At 39.1% G+C, this 21,890-nt stretch overlaps 3 protein-coding genes across 8 annotated transcripts; 1 reads left to right on the top strand and 2 right to left on the bottom strand.

Moving 5' to 3' along the window:
• Positions 1-299: 299 nt before the first annotated feature.
• Positions 300-1,545, bottom strand: LOC146251837 (N-acetyltransferase 8B). The gene is made up of 2 exons (XM_084681143.1): positions 1,527-1,545; positions 300-1,060 (listed from the first exon to the last, which is right to left on the bottom strand). The coding sequence occupies exons 1-2, from the start codon at positions 1,543-1,545 to the stop codon at positions 300-302; spliced, it is 780 nt and encodes a 259-aa protein (XP_084537269.1).
• A 7,535-nt stretch (positions 1,546-9,080) lies between these two features.
• On the bottom strand, positions 9,081-10,541 carry pfdn4 (prefoldin subunit 4). Its single transcript, XM_084680474.1, has 4 exons — positions 10,402-10,541; positions 9,899-10,006; positions 9,531-9,671; positions 9,081-9,424 (listed from the first exon to the last, which is right to left on the bottom strand). Exons 1-4 carry the CDS (start codon positions 10,426-10,428, stop codon positions 9,293-9,295), a joined length of 408 nt encoding a protein of 135 aa, XP_084536600.1. The 5' UTR covers positions 10,429-10,541; the 3' UTR covers positions 9,081-9,292.
• Positions 10,542-12,209: 1,668 nt separating this feature from the next.
• Positions 12,210-21,366, top strand: bcas1 (brain enriched myelin associated protein 1). Of its 6 annotated transcripts, none has more exons than XM_084681331.1 (14): positions 12,426-12,489; positions 12,698-12,745; positions 12,852-12,924; positions 13,567-13,895; positions 16,262-16,441; positions 17,497-17,556; positions 18,138-18,164; positions 18,318-18,542; positions 18,678-18,740; positions 19,218-19,253; positions 19,568-19,693; positions 19,852-19,932; positions 20,339-20,557; positions 20,846-21,366. In XM_084681331.1, the coding sequence occupies exons 2-14, from the start codon at positions 12,698-12,700 to the stop codon at positions 20,918-20,920; spliced, it is 1,542 nt and encodes a 513-aa protein (XP_084537457.1). In that variant the 5' UTR covers positions 12,426-12,489; the 3' UTR covers positions 20,921-21,366. The 6 variants fall into 6 exon arrangements, with proteins under 6 accessions (XP_084537458.1, XP_084537460.1, XP_084537457.1 ...); XM_084681330.1 differs by having other exon boundaries at positions 12,430-12,489; positions 18,135-18,164; XM_084681334.1 differs by lacking the exon at positions 19,852-19,932 and having other exon boundaries at positions 12,425-12,489; positions 18,135-18,164.
• The last annotated feature ends 524 nt before the right edge of the window (positions 21,367-21,890 follow it).

The following is a 21,890-nucleotide window of genomic DNA, read 5'->3' as shown; positions in this document are numbered from 1 at the left end:
TTACTGTTTCCAATGCCCGAGGTTATGGCTTTATACCCCACAGAGTAAAACCCTTCAATTGATTTTCTAAATAAACTAAATGAAAATTTGTTTAGAAAACTGTAAAGTGGACAGAAGATACATTATGATATAATATACTCTGTACAGTTATAGCTGTGTTTGTCCGCTTGTGAGTAGATGACGGCTGTATCTGGAGGTATTTTGGATTGGAAGTAAGCTGGGCTGTGCTGTGCTGTATTACTAAATAGAGGTCCATTTAAGGGTGGATGAATGGTGCAGATGTCTACGTAACTTCGGTCTTAGATAAACTTCTCCATACGCATCACATTGATTCTGGCCAGCTTGGAGAACCAGCGGTTAGCGTGTGTGTTACTGTGAGAGGACGTTTGAACAAAGCCTAGCTTCTGATAAAGGGAGTTGGCTGCCGCCTGTGGTGAGCTGGTGTCCAAGACAATTCGAGAGTAGCCACGCTCCTTGCAGAAATCCATGGCCTTCTGAGCCAGCTGAGTGCCAAGGCCTTTGCGGCGACAAGCAAAAGACACGACCATGTGGGAAACCTCACCATAGCTACCATCACCTGCATCTTGGGCTATCTCTTGGGCTCCCATCATCCCTCCATTCCAGCCACCACTGCCCTCACTCTCATCCTCATCCTCACCCCCCCCCCTCCTCCCCGTCACTGCCACTACACCGGCCACCTTGGACTTGCCATTGACCTCTGCCTCTGCCACCCAGAAACCATTGTCGGGGTTGTCTAGGAAGCTGGCCTGAATGTCGGCCATGTCTGTGCCCAATCTTCTCTTCATGTAGCCTTCATAAATCTCGTGGCAACAGTAGTACACCAGCCCAGCCCAGGCACCCCCGAAGAGTAATGCCTGGAAGTAGGAACTTCCTCCCAGCACATATCCCGCCATGGAGATACTGAGGGCCACCCCAATGTGGTCTGGATCACTCATGGCCTTAAAGAATGCCGGATAGACGTGTTCCAAAATCCCATTACGAAACAGTGAGATGACGGCATCCTTGTCTTCGGCCGTGTACTCTCTGATGGAGTACTTCACTGTGTGACAGAGAAATAGGGGGAAGGGATATAGATTCAGCTCGAGACTAATCTGTCTGTTTTTGCAATTAGAAAATCCTGCTGGATTTCACAACAGGCTCACATAACTGTGGGAGAAAATAAAGCCCTTTCACAAAGAATATACCCTCTTTATGTCTAGATATTGAGTACTCCAACTTCAAAAATATAACAAATGTATGTTAAATATCAAAAACACAAACAGCATGTGTAAAACTCTTACAATAGGTAGTTTTTCATGTTAGTTTTAACTAAACAGAAACATAATCAAATTCCACAGTTAGTAGTTGCTGACAAAAAGTTGTTTCAAACCAGTAGCATGAATGGAAATTACACACATCATCAGCACAGAATACTTTGACATGTTACCACACTATCTGGTACATGTCTAACATCCAATAGGAACATGGTTCACTGGGGACAGAAAACAAGAGAAAATGTGACTTACAGTTATATTTCTGTGCCATGTTGTTATCTAACTCTTCCTTTTTTCTCACACGCTCCACTTTACACAGCTCCAACTCCCCCTCCACACCTTCTCTCTTTCTGTGAACTTTAGCTACAGCAAGTGGTAAATACCCATTCACAGAGGCTTAAAAGTCATCTGGGCATGCTCACAAACACGCACGCATAAATGCATGTGCAAACACACACACACACACTCTCACGCACACAGTCTCTCACTCATACAAAACACACCCATGTGTATGCATATATACACACACACACAGAGCCATGTGCATCTTAATTGTGTCCCGTTTACTAAGCAATCAAATCCAATATCTGATTTGACTGTTTTTCAAACATCTCAAAAAAGCTGCAACCCATAGCAACACTTCTTGCTAAATGAGTTGGAGGACATGGCTTTAGTATGAACACAAGACTGTTCCTCCTGTTGCAACTGTGTTGCTGTTCTTCAATGAGAGGTTATGGGGAGATGAATAATGTCTGTTCCCTTGACTTTGGAGCTCCTATAGCCATAGTGACAGTGTCAACTGCAATAACCCAGGAGTTTTCTGACAAGATTACATTTTCCCTGCAGGAGGAGGGCCCTTACACCTGTTTAAATCAATAGGATCGCCTCATGAATCGCAGAGTACCGGAAGGTCAAGGAACTCTGGAACTTTCACCATTTCAAATGCTCCCATGAATTCTAAATTATTCAATGGTAGACATTACAGAATCAAAAGTATGTAATCCAATGTAGAGATACATTTGGGATTAATCACATTTCTAGAGTTTTGAAAAGTGGGATGATATGAGGTGGTACTGTCATCTAGACTATAGGTCGAAAAAACAACTGGCTGACACACACCACATTTAGCACATACTGTAGATAGAGTCCAATGCATGTTATAAAACCTAACCATCATTCAACACAGACAGTTATGTTACTTTATCATTCAGAATACAAACCCAGTGCATAGTCACGTCATTTGAATAGTTGTTCTAAAAATGATAATCAATAGTTTCAACCTGGAAACCTCAAAATATTAAAGTTTAATACCGCTTTTCCAAGGAGACCTTGTCATTGAGCAAAACTGCAAGTGACAATAAATAATTCAGTATTCTGCTTTTAATAACTACATTATACATCCCCTGCTATGCCTCAATTCCATTGGGCAAAAGCATCAAGAGATTCCCTCCTGAAATTGTGTACCTCAAGACAATACAACCCAAGTCAAATTACATTAAATTGACGTATTGAATGCTTCATATCTTACCTGTCATCTTTATTACGTTAATATTTCCAGCAGAGCTGTCACTAGAAGCAGACTGAAAAATATTCAGGATATAGCAAAGATAAGTTTGTTTACTTGTAAGTACCTGCCAGTAGTATTTGACTTCCTGTCATACTTCACAACCAACTGCAGCATCTTGGGTTGATGGTTAGTTCTACTGTTTGCTCCTTTATTTGACTGTACATCATGATAGAGTAATTACAGGTCTTTGAAATGCTTACTAATTTTCCTTTGAACACTGACAGTGTAAACTTCAAGAAACTTTCCACATTATATATTAAAGGAGGAGTGTATTGTTGTGGATATGTGTGATATTAATTTGTACTATAAATCAACACCAACAGTATCGTTGTATTGTGGTTTTTATGACAGCACATGTACATGGACTTCCTACAGAGAAACAGTTACAGTGTTAGGTATTGTTGCAAGTGAAGCTTACACTTCAGTGTGAGAACTTCATCCCTGGCAGAGACAAACAGGATTTCTGACAGAGGCACCACACTAAAAGAACATTACAGTATTATTAACGTATCATATACATGATAAACTGATGCTTATTAATGTCATCAGTAAAATATATAATTCTGACCCTGTCTTGACTGATTATATTTTTGACAAGTTCATCATTGGACTGATAAATAATGACATTTCTAACCACCAACACCTTCAGGGAGTCTTTCTGACAACCAAGCAGCTAATTAAACCCGTGGCATCATAAACAGATTATCATAAATTGTTGTACCGCCTAAATACTGATTAGACACAAACACACCAAACTTTCTTCAACATGCACCATGCAATACACACACACACACACACACACACACTACAAAGTGCGATATGTAACCACAAGTGTCAACCTTAAAACACAGTGATGAGGTTGGTACGTGTATTATATGTACAGTACACTCAAGAATAACTTCACAATAGATTAGCTACATGAAACTGTTTGATGGAAGTCAGATAGGGAAGCTGGAAAAAAACCTTTAACAAATAAGGGGTGTTACCTTTGATACTGATCGAAAGGCAACCAAAGCTTTTATAGGAACTATATTGCAGCAAAGGCTCATTCCCTTCTCCCCCGAGGACAGCAGGCATAAAGAACCAAACAGCCTAAAACTACAGGCCATCTATCACACTTAAAGAGCTGCCCACCTCTACTTTACCACCAATATGGGGAAACATGCTGGAAATTCAGGACGTTATACAGCAAAGAATGATTCTACGGTGGGACCAAGGATGGAATAATCATCTCCCTGTTTCTCATTAGAACTGCCTGCTATTGTTTAAGGTTAATTATTGACCAGGGATGTGGCTGGGAGGTTTACAGGTCCCTGAATGGTTGTGTGGTTTATTAAGAAGTGATGTCTCCCAGACAAAGTAGACTCTGAAGGATACCGTTCAGCTCCTGTGGACCGCTGCTGCCTCTAACACCACAGAAGGAAAGAGAAAGTGATTTGCTCTCAACAGTATCTTTCCTGTGTTGCAATGCAGCTGTTACAAATCATTAGAACAAGTGATGCCACTGCGTAGTTTGCTGGAATCCCTGATAGGACTGACCTAATAAATGGCATTTATTGAGGAATGGGATACAGGGGGGATGGGATGCAAAAATAATTTACACTTCCGTGGGTAAAGAAGGCACAGTGTTAACAAAGAAAGCAAACGTGTGAAATGCCAAGAAAAAGACTCTATTACACTGCTGCAATAATCAGAAACAGGGTGTGCTATGAGACAGGTCGTACTGAATCAAAATGAGTTCCACTTTTTTCTAGAAAATACAGCTCCTGCTGTTATGAACACATTAATTGTGTTGAATAAAGAATTAAGTCATTTCCTGAGCAGGGTTACAGTTTTGCACCAGACATTTGCCAGCTGCACTTCACCTGTATCCTTTTTGGAAAGAATGACAAACAATACTGTAACCTTGAGTTCAGTTTGATTCTGAACTCTGGGATCCATCTTCCTTGACCGTGACCGAATCTGAATAGCAGTATTTTTCCCTCAGAGATCTATCTATTCATCTAACAAGACCACCCATCCCAACCCAGGTAACGTCACTGTTATTGAGAAAGGTTCAAGGTCTGCTTAAATTGATTTAAAACCAGAAGTATCCACAAAGTTTTGGAATGTAGATGCACATTCAGCTATTTAAATACAATTTATCTTTCTCTGCAATGGCTAACGTGACTTAAACTGAGGGAATATACATCTTTAACATCACGTCAGATTGAAGCTGCAATCTAACACTATTCGTTGAGAAGAAGGATGATTTGAACACAAATCAACAATACATACATTTAATAAACACATTTTAAAATTACAGACTGCAAAATACGTCATGATTAAAAACAAACATTGTACTTTTTTATATAAAACAAACTGGCTATGCAAATAAATGCAGCTTTTAGCTGTGTGGCATCAGAAAAAGTTTGACTTTGAAAACCTCCTGTGTAGATTACTACGCTTTTAGTCGTTCATAGCACATCTCTAAAGTATCTCAGATTGACTCGTGTTTCTACCAATTAGAACAGTGTCCCTCCATTTCTAATAAACAGAAATTCTCATTAGAGAAGCAGATGAGGCAGCAGATGTTGCATCATTCTGTCAGATGTTCTGGAATATTGAGGGCAGCTGACCTCTCCGCATTTTCACATGACTTTGGTTTAAGAAGTTGAATTAAGATGTTTTGTAGTGTGAAAGTATTAGGTGGTATTTATAGCGTATGTGTCAACACAAGTAGACATTGTAGCTCACTCAAAATAAATGTGGGAAGAACACCTGTGTACAGCGGCTTCTGGGTGTTAAACTCAGTCTGTTGATCTAACATACATAGATTTCAGGGTTCTATCCATAGTATACTATACTAATATACTTGACCATAGCTATGCTTATATGCACGGATGTTTAAGGTCAAATGTCTTACTTTTTAAGCATATGTCTACTGCTGTATGAAGATCATAACGTTTAGTGTGTCAGAGACACATGTGACATCCAAAATCTTGTTGCCACTTCAACTTCACCTGGTTGCTGGCACCTAAGTGACTAGGCGAACACATTTCAAAGTGTTAATAATAAAACACCTTGTCACTGAAACCAGCCTCCAGTAACAGGGGCTTGAGTGGCATGGAGGACAGTGTTCTGTCGTCTTTGTTTCACAAACACCTGGTTTGCTGAACTCTGGGTAGATTGGTCACCATCACAATAGAATAATTAGTTCCATCTCTATCAGATTAGTGTTAGACTGGAGCAATTAGGAGTCATTGTAAAAACATGATTCACGATAAAAACATGATTTTTTGCATTGATTTCTTAATAATTTCACACTAAGTGTCAACATTACTGTTGGTGTGCAAACTTTCTGTTTGCAGCCAAACATGATATCTGTTGACCTTTGGAGTCTCTTCTGACAGCTTGTATGTGAAATCGAGTTTTCCATCACTTCCTTGAAAAATATTTATTGTACTTTAAATTGTGTTTGAAAACCTTGCCAGTCTAGTCAAGGTCTTTGCAATGTAATTGTCAATGGGTGTTTGGTAATGATATTCATGAAAACGATTGGAGGAATTCCAATTTATTACTTTTGGTGGGATATTTGATTCTTTGTGCTGTGGTGGATATGGTAATGCATTTGTGATGTGAAGCAGTCATCTGTGCATATTAGAGACTACTGATCAAAGAGGATGCCCAGTATCTAAATGATATGTTTGAAATCTTACCGGTATTTTCTCATATTTCTCCTCAGACTACCAGTCTTGCTTTACTACTGCCATTGAGTCTCTTCATTTTTATTGTCCAGGGCTATCAACTTGATGGTCTGAAATGAAACCGTTGACATTAAGGGTATTCCTGAAAAAAAATCACTGCCAATATTCTTCAAAACAAACACATGGCAGTCAAGGAGCAGGCTTATTTCCGGAGGCCACAGAAAGTGATGGAAATGTAATTATCAGGATATAAATTAATCTCTAAAGTCTCAGTCAATGATAATTCCTAAAGTGGCAGTTCCTCTGGACCCTGAGTGTAATACTCTTTCACTGCACTATGACATTCACTCTCAGTCCCAATATTGTGGTCTCTCTGCACTTCAGATGTTTCTATGTATTTTTGGTTTAGGCTTATAATATTTCTTATATCCCCTGACTGTCACTTGTCATGCTCCTATAATCTTTCATACTTGAGCTGTCAAAACTAAGGAGTTTTATAGGAAATGTTCAATATTTCCCACATCTCATGACACTACATCACACAAAACAAAATGTTCTGCTGTTGCAGAGTATGTAGCAGCTCCACATAGTCTTGTAGAATGTAAGAAGAATGTAGCCTAGATCCCATAATCAAAATAAATGTCCCTAATTCTGACTATCAATGACATGTAGCTTTGGCACACTGCGTGGCATATCATTTTAAAGTTTGAGAAAGAGTAGATCCTTAACAAAACAGTTGCTATGGTTTTGTCTGAAGATTGAGTGAATCATCTAACATGAGATAGTCTCCACCACACAAAGAGCAAGCTTTCCTCAGAAACATGAGGTGAGCACAAGCCCAGAGACACCAGCAAATAGTCCACACACAAAACACAGCCTTACATCAACAAACCTTCAGTATTTGCTGGATAAAACGTCTGTGAAGGAATTGTATCAAAGATATTGAAGTTGTGTGCATTTAAAAACAAATGAAAATACTGTAGGCAGTACTGTAAGCTTCCCAAGCAGCTGGCCACCCACAGATACAGTATGCCCCTCACACTATCGTATAGCTGTTCATCTTAGATTTGAAACAAATATTGTGATATAATACTGCATTCAGAAAGTCAGAGTAGAAGGTGTCTGTGGTGTTGATTTCATACGGAGATGGAGACACCTGCTGGGCTGTTTCTGCTGGTACATCTGAAGCATTTCAAATACAGTACTATTATGATAACTGAAAATGGGAATGTAACACTATATTCAAACATTAGTGTTCATGTTGAAGTATTTTGGAGTGTTATTTGACTGACAGTTTCCATTGCTTTAAAAATGTCTTTATTAAATTACCACTTGCCCAGTTTATGTCAATTAAGTCGACTGACTTCTCTGTTGAATGTATGCACCTTCCTGCCAAAGTAAATTCCTTGTTTGTGCAAACTTTCATGGCAATTGAACCCCTTCCTGATTCCCTCTCTTGGAGTCATAATGTTAAAACAGCTGTTCAGTTTACAAAGATCTGAAGTGGGACTTTACTTAATATGTAAAATGGAATCCCTTTGCAGTGACATGCATGAACATAAAAACAGGACGAAAGACAAAGACGAATGAGAACTCACAACACAATGGACAAGGGAAAGATAAAGAAAGAGAGAAAGAAAACAAGACCACTTGGGAAATAAGTTCTGTCATTTCCATGCATTCTTCAGCGCCAGGGTTTAACAAGCAGTGCATAAAGCCACTATGTGGGTAGAATCCCTCTTAATCTTCACAGTGAATGTTCAGCAGGAAGCCCATGGGAAGAAGAACTTGTTAATTGAGACCTCCATCTACCAGAGGTATACGCTAGAACACTGAACTTTATTTATTTGATACTTTGTTAGCTCAAGAAGGCAGGACTTTAGGGCATGCTTTAATGAGGTCTATATATTATGTCCTGGTAGGAGCCAACATGGTGGTTTGCTGTACAAAAACTGCATTCCAGTACAAAACAGTTTATATCCCGACTGTCTGGATTTGATTTGAAATGATTCTACTGAACACACAGCAGTGTTCCTATTTCTCAGTGTTTGAATGAAGCGAAGAGACTTTGTCTAATTACACAAATGTCTGTAGTGGTGATGCTCATCAGCTGAGCAACCCCATGTCATCCAAACCTTTCAGAACACCAACAAAACTCTTGTATTTATACCCCCACTCAATGCATATCAGTTATCTTGTCATTGTTACATTCAATAGTCAATGTATTCTGATGAGTATTATGGCCTTCATCTCTTCATTTAGAATTAAGATAGCCTCAGTTAGATCAATACTGATTGATAATTATTGATCGTATGAAGCAAATGTCTAGATGAAACAGTATCTTGACAGAAGCCTGTTAGATGGCTTCCCTTCAATTCAGAAGGCTGTTAAGAAGTCTGTTATATTCTGCTCTCTCAATCAATCTAAATCCAAGCAGCATGGAAGAAGTCCTTAGCAAGCCATTTGAAATAATCAACAACGTTATTATAATGGGATTAATGTACCTATTGAAACGCTATCTTCAATGGTAAACAAAAAATGCCAACAAACCAGTTGAATTATTAGCATTTATTCTAACACCAATCCATGCTTGAGATCATCTTTTTGTCCCACAACAGAAATAATAACAATTGGATCACCACCATCATCAGTACTAGATAGTACAATAGGTACAAAATAAAAACATTAAACTTGTGAATGCAAATGACGTGTATCAGTTGTGAACTGCATAAATGTCAAAGTTGATTTGTTAAGTCCAGCAGTATTTAGCTCTCATCTGCCTCCAGGTTAATGTTGTTACCAAACTTGGCATAAAGTTGAACCTTCAGATCTGCTAACACCTGCTGTATCGCTGATACTCGCCCATCCAGGTCTTTGACTTCCTGCTCTAGCCCTTCCTGTGGACAAAATTAAATATGGATGTAAAGCTCTGCTCAAAACCATTATTTAAATGTTTCCATTCAACACTAAAGGATAATTAGACTAAAATAATTGACCAGCTACCTTTGCAGCTTCTAACATTTCTTGCGTCTCCTCTTGGGTGTGACTGATGAAGACGTCCCCAATTTGATATGGGACCAGCAATGTGTCATCATCAAACATCATGATATCATCGCTGGCGTCCTGCAAATTCTGAAGAGATTTCTAAACCAAATAGAAAATAAGCAATTGCAGTTATCATCAAGGTACACAATAACAAATCAGTCATAAGGTAGATTGTAAGTAAATCAAGGATGTATTATTGACCCCGTATTGGTATTATAACAGCAAACAGCCAGGTGATGTGAATGCAACTCATGGTTACTTGGTAATCAAGGCCATCATGGAAGAAAATGTAACATGAGAATGTAATATGATAAGTCTGAACTTGCCTTTTTAGCTTCTATTTCGTCCTTCAGTTCAGTCATTCGATTTGTGTTCCGTGCAAACTTGTTGATCTTCTGTTGATCTTCAAACGTTACATTGACGTCTTCAACTCCCTGTGGGGAAGGAGGAACAAAGATTAAGGTGTATCAGTAAACATATCATCAATGCTAATTGGCAGCCAGTTAGCAAATTAGTTACCGAAGCTAAGATAACTAAATTAATTGCATATTGCAAAAGCTGGCAAAAGGGTGTCGTTTTTCTAGGTTGATCATATGTTTGAAACAGCCAGTGCTAGCTATATTTGTGCGAAAAGAGATCAGCTGTCAGTTTGCTTCCCCAATGCAATGCACGAGGTTTTTTTTGTTCTAGTGCCTATTTGCTGACTAGTCTAGTAAGCCATTAACAAAAAACTGCAGTAAAGTGTCGTAACCTCACCATTACAAAAAAAGTATATTGTGGCTGCGAAACCTTTAAAACAGACTCATGGCTGAATTGGATTTTTACTTACAACCGTTTTCTTCATGGTGGCTGCCATCTTTAGAACACGCCCGATTACTTCTTCGCGTGTGTCAGTCAGTTAAATGTGACTTGCTGCCGCCACCTTGTGAGCAATTCTTTTAATTCAACAAAATAACAAGTCGGAACATTCCACAGCCTAAAATGTTCAGTTTCTAAAAACATGCGGTTTTCCTTTCATCTTTGCCTGATGCAATTGTTCTTAATGTTCAATCACAATAGTGATAGTTAATGCTGCCATATAATGTATTTACCTTAAAAAGATTGTGACAGGCAATTAATAATTTATTGTTACAAACCCTCGGGCTGAAGGAAGTGTGCAAATGCATTCCAATTTAAACAGGTGATTGGAGGAACCGGAACTTTCACTCTGCAAATATTCAACAACAAACAGAACTATTCCCAGGTTCAAATATTTGTTGAATGCACGAGTTACTAGAGTTTTAGAGGTTAACAACTGTTTTCTATTTGTATGGATGGGACACATGGAAAAATTTCATTAAGCAACACATTTATATTAGGTGCGGGAGGACAAAAAAACATATTGTAGATTTCACATTAAACATTAAAATGGTTGGTTAATTAAACAGACGAAATATTTGAGTTGGATCTTTGAACAGAGGTTGTTTGAGGTCTTTAATCTCTTTTGTCCTTGTCAAAAGTTCACAGTAACTCGGGAAATCTGAGCTCCGCCTCAACATGGCCACAGTACAATGTTTTCCTTCCTCATATTGCATTTATATTACAGATATTGTCTTTATTCTGAATTCCTTTGTTGAAAGTTTTGACAGAAGTCATGTATTATTTTTGTTGTTGTTATTGAAAGGTCATGTTTATTATTATTTCTCATGCGGTGAATTCTTCAGCTGGTCCAATGGAAAACGTTTTTCAAAGAATGGCCCCTACACGGCTCCTCTGCAGCAGTGGGAGATGTTTGGCAAATCAGTGAATCCATGGAATTTAGTTTGAATGCTTAGAATGTATTGTTTATTCCACTTTAAGCCAAAAGCTATTCCACCAGTTGGTTACTGTATCAACATCTGTGGTCTTGTTTCCTGTTTGGAATAATCATCATTTTGTGAGATGTTTCCTTTTATTACCATTTTAGATATTGTATGTTGGTGTACCAAGGATCCCTACAAGTACCATTTCAATATGACCTTTACACCAATTGTTATACTAATGCTACAACTACCTTTGCAGTGTTTACACTTATTTTGATTATGCACATTATAGGTAAAAGAAGCTCTAAGATGGATCTCTCAAATCCTTTAGAATGATTGCCTAATAGTGTCAGGTTCACATGAAGTCACCATGGACCAAATGTGACAAGCTTCAATCATTTGAAAATTAGATTAGCAGAGTCTTTGTTTGTCTTGATTAGGAGTTATCGGTGCTGTCAATGGTCTTCTTACCAAATCAATATTATCTTCTGACCAAACAAAGATATCAGTATTGAACATGGATACATTGTAACGTAATTGGGTGCCAACATTTACTATTTTATTTTTCTTTGATATGGGAAGTAGCTGTTGTGAGGTTCAGTAAGAAACCAAACAAACTTAATTAACTGGTTAACTGTTTGGATTAGTGCCACAGTAAATACATGGTTATGCCAGTGGTTTATTCCAGACATGGATATCCTTCGCACACATCCTGTTTCTTCCAAACCACACCTTAATCAGCACATATGCCACCCTTCACTGTGACTCAGACTCTCCGTGATATCAGAGGAAATACGCTTGATAGAGCTAAACTCGTCACATTATGATGAAGAAGAAATCAGATAACTCAGATTAGCCTGAGTGGATCAGAGATGCTGTGACAGAGACCTTTGCTGATGAAGCTGTAGGTTCGGTTCAAGAAGAAAACCTAGTTTATTGATGAAAGAAAGACACGCCCATTTCAAGATCAGACTTAACACTGGGTGCTCTGGAGGATATCCACAGTACACTACATAGCAGGTTGAAAAGCAAGTGCACCTTCAGTTTTCCGAAGGCTGAGAATATAACAAACGAATAGCCCTTGTTGCTTTTCCACAAGATTTAAATATATTAAATATTGAAGGAAGAGACTTGAGGTAAGTAATCTAAGGCATGGTACAATAAATATTTTAATCTTCTGTGTAGTAAAGCAAACAGATCCCTCTGTTTTCCTCTAAATCAAACATGATTTCAATTAGTTATACAAATACTATATTATCACATATTTTCTATGTTTATAACACACTACCAATGTATTTTAGTTGCTTGTTGATCTGTACTTGCACGTTTTCTTCTTGGGTAAAGATGGGGAATGAGCAATCTACTCACAAACAAAATGGGCTCCAAACTAAGGTACAGGAACCAACATTGTCTTGATATATTCAATGATTCTGCCACAGCATGGACATTATTGGTTGACTTTCAGGGTGTTTTATTTCTACAACTGTGTTGCTTGTAGGTTGAAGAAGTCACTCTGCAGCATCAAAATGGAGGACTCAATGGCCACACTGTAAAAATCTTGGAAAACAATGGTGAGTAAATCATACGTCCATTATCAATCACAGACAATGATTAATAATCGCTTAATGTCAATGTATTTTGTTGGTGTTTGAATACCTCCTTACTTTTCACTACCATAATGAACCTTTAACCAGCCTGTGCAATGATGTGTCTACAGCTGATGTCAGCTCCTTAGCTACATGACATTTCGACTCATCCTTGAGTTGTTAGCTTAGTTAAGATCAAATTCTAAACCTCACATAAGTCTCTGTAAACACAAAAGCCTGAAGGACGACTGGGTGGTGTGGCCTGCAATGTGATTTTAAGGCGTTGCCTCAGGTATGGGCCTAATTTAACTATTTGATCTGTCATAGTGTTGTCTTACTGTGGATCAACAGTCATGTACTAGGATTCCCATGACTCAAAGCTTATTGAAGACCTAATGTTGACTTGCATCATTTAAACCATGTCACTTAATTCTACCTGTCATCAAACACATGTTAATGTGACTTCCTATAAGCTTTTAACATGAATCTTTGGAATAGTTCATCATGGTGGTTCTATCAACTGGGAACTCCTTTGGTAAAGTACACCAGCTGATTTCCCAAAAAGGGGATATGTGGTGTCACCGCCCTGATTCCTGTAACAACAAACAACTGCTATCTCTTTCGCAGTTGTCAGTGAGGTTGCAGTGCAGAAAAGTTGTGAGGCACCCACATCAACCCTCTCATTGGAGATAGCACTTGACCAGACAGATGACTCAAAGAATCCTGTGCCTGAAGAGAAGACATGTCTCCCTGAGAATGTGGAGCAGAAGCAGGAGACTGAAATCCCCTCCCCTGATTTACCCAAGAAAGATCCCAAGGAGACAGTGGAAAAAGTTAACTTCTTTGACAAGCTATTCAAAAAGAAAACAGAGAGACCATCCATCGTGGAGAACTTGCAGGAGACAAATATCCCCAATGAAAATCCCTCTTCACCTGTAGCTGAAGACCCACAATCTGTAAGTATAAACTTATATGAACATATATAAACATATTTCCTGTCATTTGTAAGTATATGATTGTGCACGTCCCCGGAACAGATTGTCTATAAATCTTCATCCCTCATAAACATTGATGTTGCTTCTCATTACAAAGGATTTACCAAATCGGCTTGCTGACGCATCTAAATTGTGTGAAGCTGAAACTTCGACACAGAGCAAATCAAAACACTCAAAGGTGGAGCACACATTGCAACCAGAAGCAGAAACACCCCCCAGTGGATCAGATCCAGAACCAGCAGACCAAAACACCAGCCTTGCCTTTGAAGTGGTGAAGCATGTTAAGATTGATGTCAGTGTTGCAGGTGCAATTGCTAGTGCTGATGTTGAGGCTGTTGAGGTTGAGGCTATAGATGAGGATGGTGAGAATAAAGACTGTGAAGAGGCTCCTATTATCCTAGAAATAACTTCCAGTGGTGTCATGGAAGTCCCAGAAGATCAGATTAAAGGAGAGAGTGCTACAGCATTGGGTGTTATCATGGAGTACAAGGATGTGGCAGCTGATGCACAACCAGAAACCACTCAAGACTCTGAATCTAGCTCCATCTCTCCTGATGTGCCCGTGGAAGAAAGTCCTTCTGCCGAGGGAACATCTATTGCCCCGGAAGTGGTGGTGTGTGTTCTTGATTCCAGTGTTGTTGAGGCAATCACCAAGGTTCTTGTGATGGCTGAAAATGAAGAGACTGAGGTTGAAGTTGAAAAGGCAATTGCTGGGGCTGAGGAAATTGTTGGGGCTGTGGTTGAGGCTAAAACAAAGGTTGAGGCCATGGCAGCGAAAGCTGAAGACAGCCCACAGCCTGAGAAGGAAAAGAGAGCACAATTATGTAAATCAGACTCTGAAATGGACTTCAGCACTGAAGAACCTGATCTCACATCGTCTCCTTCCAGTGCCCAGAAATCCGTAGAGGCCATGGTTGAATCTAAGGAGGACAGTAGTGCAGCTGTGAAACTGAAAGAGGATGGTAGCAAGGTGCTCAGCAAACCTCCAGATGATACATCCTTTTCACTGTTGCTCAATCATCTGGAGTCAGCTTGCAAACAGAGTTTTGTAAAATCCCAATTTAAGCTTGTACAAATTGAGTCGGTTGCACAGGGCCACACTATTTGCATTAAACTAGAAGTGGACGTACAGGAGAGTGACGTGAAATGATAGAATCACACTATCACACTGTCGACATGATTGAATGTAACATTGTGGTTACATTCAAGGCTTATGTTACAAGTTTTCTATACTTATAAATAATAATAATAATATTTTTTTGATTAAAGTGTTTGTAATGTATAAATAATGCTTGTATGTGCCAATAGACGTTTTCAAAATACATCACAAATCAACACAAATTGTCTGCTAAAATAAAGCGTGAACAGTTTTCATATGAAATGTGCTAAATACTTCACCCGTATATAGACACATAGCCCCAACTGATCTAAGCACAAACAAGGCTCACTAAAGGCCGTGGACACATTATAGGTTAAATGCTTTGCTTAATTTTAATTGCTTGGCAAGATTGTAAGTTTCTGCCTTGTTACTTTTAGACAGTACACATCAGCATACTATACTATGCCCTTGCTGTAAGATCATGTTTTCTCACTCACACATAATATGTACTTGATTGGGGTTGAACCATAGTTATCTGCTGGAAAAGTAAGCTGCCAATCAGTAGACCAAATGGATGTAATTGCAGTTAGGGAAATGATTGAGACTTCAAGGCCACAGGATCGCTTCATGCTTGGTTCCTTTCTGTATCCAGAAAAACACACATCCTTGAGCAAATGATAATTGGAAGAACTGAATGTGAATTCAACATTTTGACCCCACTCTTTTTCAAGCCTTTATGACAGCTGTGCTGATGGAAACATAACACATTCTGAAATTTTTTGGACACAAGACTGCATTTTATTGTAGACTCAACTACAATTAAAAACATTATTAGTTGATGTCTGTACACATGCCTGAATAATGAATGATCATTGTCATATTTAAGAATAATCTATGTTAAATTGATGTGGCATCCATTCCCTTCTCATCAGATAAAAAAGCTGTACATTTAACAAATATGAATTTGTCTTGAAGCAAGATAGAAACATTGTCTTACATTTCTCCAAGCATAGAGCCAGAAGTGTAGAACATAGCAGAATACCAATAGGGGTTGTTGGGGTGGGCACAGACATTAATAAAAGGGTGATTGTTGATAGAGCCCTGAGTAGGCAGAGGCATGGTTGGAATTGTGCTCCCTGCTCAATGCTTTGATTAACAGTGCCTGCATATCAGCTCCTCTGCTGCTCCAACACATCTCCGAGAACTCATTCTCTGTGGCTATCCATAGGAACTTGCTGAGCCAAAGGAAGATTCAGTGACATTTAAGGAGCCAAACTGTGTGTCTGACACCCCTGCCCCGGAGGAAGGCACAACACCTGAGGCTGGTAAAGACGGGGATCAACTTGTGGAAACTCAAGAGGGGGAGAGCACTGAAGAGAATACAGTTATGAACTTCTTCAAAACACTAGTAAGTTGAAATTTCGCTTGGGCCTATTTTATTGTATCATTCATTGTGATTTTTGTGATAAGGATTATTCCTTTTGAATTGAGTGTAACATCTCAATACCAAATCAAAATGTGTTTTTTGGACATAAACAAGTGAATCGTATTATAAAATATTGTACAACCATTCTGTATATCTGAAGATAATGACATTTTAAGAGAGTGTCAACTGCACCTCTGTGAAGATGTAACATCTGTTTATGGTTAGGATTGGATTCATAAGGTAGTAATTAATAGTAATTGAACACGTCATGATAGTCAACTGAGCATCTATGGTACATACACAAGGTAAATCTCCAAGTAAATTGCCACAATAACATGATACTGAAATCAATTCCTTATAACCTGAAAAAATTGGGGCTGTTGAACACGCCTGACATTCATCAGTGTTGTCATTGTCTTGAAACTGTGTTGCACTGTCAGATACTGTCCTTATTGTATGTGAAAGTGTGTCTAAAGGCAGTCTCTTGGGCACTGAAGGCGTCTCTAAGAAATGTGTGCTCCACTGACCATGTCTGAAGGAAAGGTTACACAAGACACCATTGTGTTTCCCTCTTCATCATGGCTTCTTTTGGAATGATGCCTCTTTAAAGAGTTAACATTGCTCCAGCCCTATGCTAATCAAGTCTTTGAACATGCGGGAATGTGGTGGCCTATTGTTCGTCCCATAATGTGAGCTCACAAGGGAGGCCTGTGCAATTGGAAGTTGAGATGTGTGAAGATAGAGCGAGGGCAGGCCTACGCCATCTCCAGAGCACAATGGATGTTTCAGTGAGGCTGCATGTACTGTATGAGCTCTGTCAGGAAGGATCTATGTGCACTTTGTGTACCTTGTCGTTATCCTTACATAGGCACCAATGTCTGTATAACTGAAAGACATCTGTCCCGTTGAACATGGCTGCTGCATTTTACTTTAAAACATTCCTACATTATACAATTGAAAACTAATTTGAAATGTTCTCATGCTTTTGCATATGCCTTGGTTGTATGAACTTATTGAAATACTCCCATTCTAAACAGGTTAATCCCACTAAAACACCCAAAAAGGAAAAAGCCTCTCCAGATGTTGCCATAGACCCGGTAAGCAATCCTCTTTCTTCATGGCCTTTGCACTGACTGCTCATTTGCAATAGTACACTAATCACATGCTCTTCACGTGACATACTGTAAGTGTGTAACACCCTTTGGAGAGACGGTAATCTTTTCATGTGATTTGTGTTTAAATAAGTAAATGTGACCTCACAAAAGTAAAAGCAGTTATTATTATCATGACTCAAAATCTTACTGTTTCAGTATCACAGAATGTGAGGCCCCATCTACAGTTAGACCTATAGGAAAATACCCTAAATATGTCCCTAAAAGAAGAATACTGTAATGCATAACTTACTCAGTTATTACTAAATCAGTAGTAGTGTCAGAATTGTGCCATAACTGGCATCCATTTTTTATCAAATCTGAGAAGAGCTCTGCATGCAGGGCAGATGGCATCTTCCTCAGTCATGGAATCCAAATACATGGAGCCTGTTGCTAAAGAGACTTCTGCAGGTCTCTTAAGCAAACTATAGAGACAGGCGTTGCACACAACCTCTTAGAAGAGCCAAAATTGTAAATACACTTTTGAAACAGCACTCTCATGTTTACATTTGTCACTGTCTCAGAAGGAGACCCCTCCAGCACCAACAACAGCTGTGAGTATACTGTACATCTTGCAGAAAGTGAATGTTGCTTGGTTGTTTTCACATTTTTACATATACAAACATGTACAGAATGTACAAACATTCTGGTATATTTGATTATGATTTGAGGAGTTTTAATGGGAAGATTCTTTCTCCTTTTCATAGGCTGCCCAAGTAGTAGATGCTCCAGCTTCCACAGCACCAAAGGGAATGTCCATCCCTCCACCACCACCCCCGGCACCACCAATACTGGAAAGCAAAGGGGAAACTGCCGCCAAACCTGTCAAAAGCATAACCAAAGAAGAAGCAAAGGATGCTGCCAAAGAACCTGAAGCTGCCAAGGCAAAGTCGTCAAAAGACAGTCCATTCAGCATACTTTTCCGTCCAAAGGTAAATCCACACCTGCATATACAAAGTAACAACATAAAATCATAGTTGAGCTACTTCACAGGAAATCTTTTTTGACATTGAATGTGTCCGATTATAACAGATTGATGTTAATTTGAGGTACTGCTCTGGTTCAAGGCATCTAAAGCCAAGGGTGCCACATCAAGTGGAGCCAAAGCCCCTGTGAAGCCCAGTGCAGTGGTAAAGGACATGCTTTTTAACCGATGGCACAGTGGCATTCTGTGGCATTCATCTATCATATAATTGTATTAATGATGTCATTGCAACTTTTCAAAGGTTGGAGTTTCAAAGGTCTAGTGCACGGACTGCTTTTCTTTTCCTCCCTTCACATTTCTCCCATCCCCTTTGTTCAAAGAAACAGCTTAACAGTCACCATGGTCTGATCGTCCATCCTTCAATGTGTATCAGCATGTTTCAATATCTGTCATATCTACCTTTCCTCTTTTTACATTTACATGCATTCATTTGAACACATTAAATTTGAATCAATCCAACCCATGTTATAAGTCTAAATGGCCATATTAACACCAGACACCAATCCTTCCATTACTGTATCCAATACATTTGATCATTGAACCATATTGCTGTACATCTTGCCATGTATTTCATATGTTTATGGGGTGATTGACATCACTCTGCTCTCCCACACTCCCACAGACAGCAGAAGTGGTGCCACAAACAATAGAAGTCCAGGTAAATTAGTGGATAATTCTCTTGTGATCGCCACGTCTCTCTCATTTTGCTTGGATGCATGAAGTGAATAGCAGTCTACTGATAGCAGTAATTCTTGCACACATGATGACTGTGGACTGCATGCTGCTTTCTGACAGTTGTGGTATCGGACCACGTCTATGCATATTTGCATCGTCCTCCTCTCTACTCATTAGTGGGATCTTTCCTGTGGCTCGCAGGTGGCAGACATTTGCTTCCAACGCTCCCTTACGCTTTTATTTCTGGTGACTGAAGCTCAATATCTTTGTGTTGCCTTCCCCTCTGGCCTCCTATAGAAGGTGGATGCCTCCAAGGCGAGCACTCTGGAAGCCTCTCCCAAGCCAGAACCACCACCTGTTCCAGAGGAAACAAAAGCTCCTGCGAAAGCCTCTACTTTTAAATCATTTTTTAAGCCCAGCAAGGTAAATAATATCACATACTCATGACTGTACTTCTACTCCATACAAAATTGGATTTTTATACAGAACATGCATAATTCAGGATACGCACAGTCAATGTAACTTTCAGACAATATTAGAAATGCGAATCATAGAGAATAACAGTGCAATGTGAATTTGAGGTGCTGCTAGATCAAATGGCCTCAAAAGTCCAGACGGCCTCAGCAAGTGGAGTCCGACTCCTCATGAAAACAACGGGAGGGGTAAATGGCGACACGCCTGCCATTGACAAATTAACAAGAGTGATCTCAGATGCTGGTACTACCCTATTGAAACAACCTCCATTGGAGTGTGAATTATCCCGGGAAAATAAATGATATCGACCATTCAATACATGCTTTAACAGCTGTTTTGACAAAGGCCCTCTTTTCTATTAATTATTTGTTATAATCATGTATATCTTTTAATAGCTACTGCAATGCTTGCTTGTTCACTTGTCATACAACAACACAGAATATGCTGAGTCACATCAATTGTGTGTCTCATTGTACTAAACAATATATTTAAATACTACTATAGCAGTTTCAAATATCTAATCATCTCTGGATCCTTGCTTGATGCTTCACACAGTGTCCTACAATTGATCATCTGATCTTGTAATGTATCTAGGCTGCAGAGCCCAAGAAGGAGCCATCTGCTCCTCCTGCCGAGCCTGAAGCTGCCCAGGCTGTGAAGACTAAGGAGGAGCCTAAGGCCACCCCCAAGGCCCCATCACCAGAGGCCCCAGTGGACAACCAGTCAGCGACCTCTCAGAGTGGAGAAGATCCAGCCAACATACCCAGGAAAATGGAGAAGAGGAACTCCATCCACTTGTTCTTCAAGAATCTGGTAGGTCAGACGAGCACCTTTTGTTCAAGTTGCTCAAATTGTATCAGAACCTATGTTTACCATGTTGGCGTGAGATTCATGATTGCCATTGTTGAACATGCTGCTTTCTGCTGCAGTGAACACTGTTCCGCCATTGTTCCTTCAAACACCCACTAGATGGAAACAATGTCTCAAATATAGCAGCTGTGTGGCCTTCTAGGTGGAGCATAGGTCAAGTCGATCTCTACCAAAAGAACATGCTCATATAAATAGTTGGATCAATGAATGTGTTTGTTTTTTCACTTACAGGGTAAACGCCATTCAGATGCAGGAGTTCAAACAGAACCATTGGCTGTCTCATCTGCTCCCGAAAAGGCCAAATAGAAAGAAGAAAAAAGAAAAAAACTGCCACCCTGTTTTTGATTCCAAAAATGAACTATTTCATTGTTTCACGTTTCATCATCTGATTAAGGGTGGGGAAGAGAAGTTTGATGAAATTTCATACAACAAAAGAATAAGAGCAAGTGCTTGTTTGATGAGAGCAAGAAGTCAAATGTGGACTGGTGGTCTGGTTTAGTTTACAAGGAGTATTTTAACAATTGGATACCTTCTTTATCTTGATGGGGAAATATGTATTGGTTATAAATGGCATGATCAATACAATAGTGTGGTTTTATAAGGAGACTTCTCAGAAACACTTCCTGTAGACTGTTAAACATGACATTTCTGAATGCTAGACTATTTATCTTCATTTAAACTCTGCTAATACTCTAATGCAGCATTACGTTTAGTTTTGGTTCTTTTCATTCTATATAAATATTTAACATAAACATACTTTCCATCATCTGATTTGCCTTTTGTGGGGGGTACAAATTGATATATTGATATGGTGGCAATTTATGGGATTGAGTCAAATAATGGAGATAGTACAAAGAGAGTGATGGTTTGCTCAGCATGTAATGGTCCTGGGAGATATTCACTGTAAATGGTGGTTCATGACAGATAATCTTGCAGAAGTATTTCATTACCGCTTTTATATTTCAATGGCACTTTACAAGGAAATGTCTCAACTTCTATGTCATGTCTGACGTTTCCTCTGTTGTTCTTGTCACACTTCATTAATTGACAACCGATAAACTGACTCTACAGATATGCATATTCTTTCCACCTTATACATTATTTCAATGATTTCTATTGTTAAAATCTGTATGAATTATTGTCATGTAGTATGACATTTACACTATGTGTCATATTAACATTTATTTTATTTTTCTAAAGCTACATCTCTGTAACTTGGATCGTATCAAAGACAATAAATATGTACACCTTTTGTTGCTATGCTTTCTACTGTAGC

This window comes from Hypomesus nipponensis, chromosome 18, assembly GCF_054491055.1.
Source record: "Hypomesus nipponensis isolate SF chromosome 18, ASM5449105v1, whole genome shotgun sequence".
NCBI lineage: Eukaryota > Metazoa > Chordata > Actinopteri > Osmeriformes > Osmeridae > Hypomesus > Hypomesus nipponensis.
The sequence above is the reverse complement of the archived record's forward strand: the minus strand, read 5'-3'. Positions and strand labels throughout refer to the sequence as shown.